Source organism: Medicago sativa, chromosome 7 (assembly GCF_051527215.1).
Source record: "Medicago sativa cultivar Bolivia chromosome 7, Bolivia_mono, whole genome shotgun sequence".
Taxonomy (NCBI): domain Eukaryota; kingdom Viridiplantae; phylum Streptophyta; class Magnoliopsida; order Fabales; family Fabaceae; genus Medicago; species Medicago sativa.
In genome coordinates this window covers 13,422,378-13,425,398 of record NC_140755.1, presented here as the reverse complement: position 1 = coordinate 13,425,398, position 3,021 = coordinate 13,422,378, and the positions used below count along the sequence as shown (strand labels likewise).

Below are 3,021 nucleotides of genomic sequence, written 5' to 3'. Positions count from 1 at the left end.
AAAAATAAACATTAATAATTCATTGATATTGTAAAATTACATATAATTTAGGACCAACAAATTTTGCTAGAATGACATATAATTTCGGATGCAAGAGTGAACATTTAATATTATATAAAAACCCGTTAATAAATTAAGTGATTATATTTCTTAAATTATTCAAAATATTCAAAAGAGTAACTTGTGAGGAAGACTCTAATTTGAATTCTAAAATTATACTTTCATCAATATTATATAAAAACCCGTTAATAAATTAAGTGATTATATTTCTTAAATTATTCAAAATATTCAAAAGAGTAACTTGTGAGGAAGACTCTAATTTGAATTCTAAAATTATACTTTCATCAAACGTAACGGGTATATAGGTTATACACTAATATCTTAATGATTTTAAAAGGTTTTAAAATATATTTTGTTTTAAAGTCAACTTTGATCATATTCTCAACAATCTCACCTAAGTTCATACTCATTATTTATTTATAAAAGCAAAGGAAAAACAAACACCACACACATCACAAACATTGTAACAACTCTTATCAACCAAATCACAATGTCTTCTGTTCCATTCCTATTTCCTCAAACTCATTCAACTGTCCTCCCAAACCCTTCAAATTTCTTCTCACAAAACTTACTATCCACACCCCTCCCTACTAACTCATTCTTCCAAAACTTTGTTCTCCAAAATGGTGATCAACATGAATACATTCACCCTTACCTTGTCAAATCCTCAAACTCTTCCCTATCTGTTTCATACCCTCTTCTCCTTTTTTCAACAGCAATGTTATACCAAGTTTTTTCACCAGATCTTACAATCTCATCCTCACAAAAAACTCACACAAACATACCTAAAAACCATGTTATTTCATCATATAGTGATCTTGGTGTGACTCTTGACATTCCCTCTTCAAACCTAAGATTCTTTTTGGTTAGAGGAAGCCCTTTTATAACTGCTTCAGTTACAAAACCAACACCTCTTTTGATCACAACAATTCATAGTATAATTTCTCTGTCTCCTTTTGATAAGAAAAAAACCAAATACACCCTTCAACTCAATAACAATCAGACATGGATCATATACACTTCTTCACCAATCAACTTCAACCATGATGGTTCTGAGGTTAAATCCGGTCCATTTTCCGGTATTATTCGTATCGCGGTTGTTCCTGATTCCAATGGTGAGAAAATTCTTGATAAATTCAGCTCTTGTTACCCTATTTCTGGTGATGCAAACATCAAGAAGAAATTTGGTTTGGTTTATAAATGGCAAAGAAAAAATTCTGGTGATTTACTCATGCTAGCACACCCTCTTCATGTTAAGCTTTTATCAAAAAGTAACAATCATGGTGTTATTGTTCTTGATGATTTTAAGTATAAAAGTGTTGATGGTGATCTTGTTGGTGTTGTTGGAAATTCATGGAATTTGAAAACTGATTCTGTTAATGTAACATGGCATTCAAACAAAGGTGTTACAAAAGAATCACATGCTGAAATTGTTTCTGCTCTTGTTAATGATGTGAAGAAGCTAAACTTTTCGTCGATAACAACAAATTCATCTTATTTTTATGGTAAGATTGTTGGAAGAGCTGCAAGGTTTGCTTTAATAGCTGAAGAAGTTTCTTACCCTAAAGTGATTCCAATTATCAAGAATTTTTTGAAGGAAACTATTGAGCCATGGTTGGATGGAAATTTCAAAGGGAATGGTTTTTTCTATGAAAAAAGTTGGGGTGGATTAGTTACTCAACAAGGGATTAATGATTCAAGTGCTGATTTTGGTTTTGGAATTTATAATGATCATCATTATCATTTAGGGTATTTTCTTTATGGAATTGGAGTTCTTGCAAAAATTGATCCTTCTTGGGGACAAAAGTATAAACCACAAGTTTATTCACTTGTGAAAGATTTTATGAACTTGGGCCAAAGGGATAACATAAATTATCCAACTTTAAGGAGTTTTGATCCATACAAGTTGCATTCTTGGGCTTCGGGGTTGACCGAATTTGAACATGGAAGGAATCAAGAAAGTTCGAGTGAAGCTGTGAATGCGTACTATTCAGTAGCATTGGTTGGTTTAGCATATGGCGACAAAGATCTTGTCGCCACTGGATCAACGCTTTTAGCGTTGGAAATTAATGCCGTGCAAACTTGGTGGCATGTGAAAGTCGAAAATAATTTATATGGTCAAGATTTCGCGAAAGAGAATCGGATAGTGGGAATTTTGTGGGCAAACAAAAGAGATAGTGCACTATGGTGGGCTTCATCTGAATGTAGAGAGTGTAGGCTTAGTATACAAGTTTTGCCTTTGTTGCCTATAACTGAGTCTTTGTTCAATGATGGTGTTTATGCTAAGGAGCTTGTGGAGTGGACAGTGCCTTCTTTCAAGAACAAGACTAATATTGAAGGGTGGAAAGGGTTTACCTATGCTTTGCAAGGTGTTTATGATAAGAAGAATGCATTGAAGAATATTAGAATGTTGAAAGGTTTTGATGATGGTAACTCTTTTAGTAATATGTTATGGTGGATTCATAGTAGGTAAGGAGTGATGTATAAGATCAATTGTGCAAAATTTAATAATCAATAAAAGATTTGCAATTTGATGTTTCAATTTGATAATTTAGCTATATTTTTAGTTTATTGTAGTTTATGAAATTCTATATTTGTTATAAGATTTTGTGATCATGGTGATGGTGTAAAATTGATCATTGAGATATTTTTATTGATTTGATGGAATTGAAGTTTACCATATTTTCCAATTGTACTAGAAGTTCATGTATCTTTTAAATATAATGCATTGACATATATAGTTCTGACCCAATTGGCATTCTTTTCAATCATTGAATTTCAAAATTAGGCTGCTTGAAGGTTCCTCATTGGCATCTTGAACATGTCAAATTCACACACAAAAATGGGCCAATGAAATTCTCAAATTTCAAAAAATGCTTTGGGTACTTTTTGGTCAAAGGGGCCTCAAAAGCAAAGCCGTTTTAAAAATGACAAAACCTAAGTCATGTGACATACTACATA

At 32.2% G+C, this 3,021-nt stretch overlaps 1 protein-coding gene across 1 annotated transcript; it reads left to right on the top strand.

The window, feature by feature from the left end:
• The first annotated feature begins 424 nt into the window (after window positions 1–424).
• Window positions 425–2,602, top strand: LOC146904399 (glucan endo-1,3-beta-D-glucosidase-like). The gene has a single exon (XM_085724433.1). It carries the CDS (start codon window positions 551–553, stop codon window positions 2,531–2,533), a length of 1,983 nt encoding a protein of 660 aa, XP_085580559.1. The 5' UTR covers window positions 425–550; the 3' UTR covers window positions 2,534–2,602.
• The last annotated feature ends 419 nt before the right edge of the window (window positions 2,603–3,021 follow it).

Excerpts from the sequence above, each read along its gene's own strand:
- LOC146904399 (XM_085724433.1), top strand. The coding sequence starts at position 551 with ATGTCTTCTGTTCCATTCCTATTTCCTCAAACTCATTCAACTGTCCTC.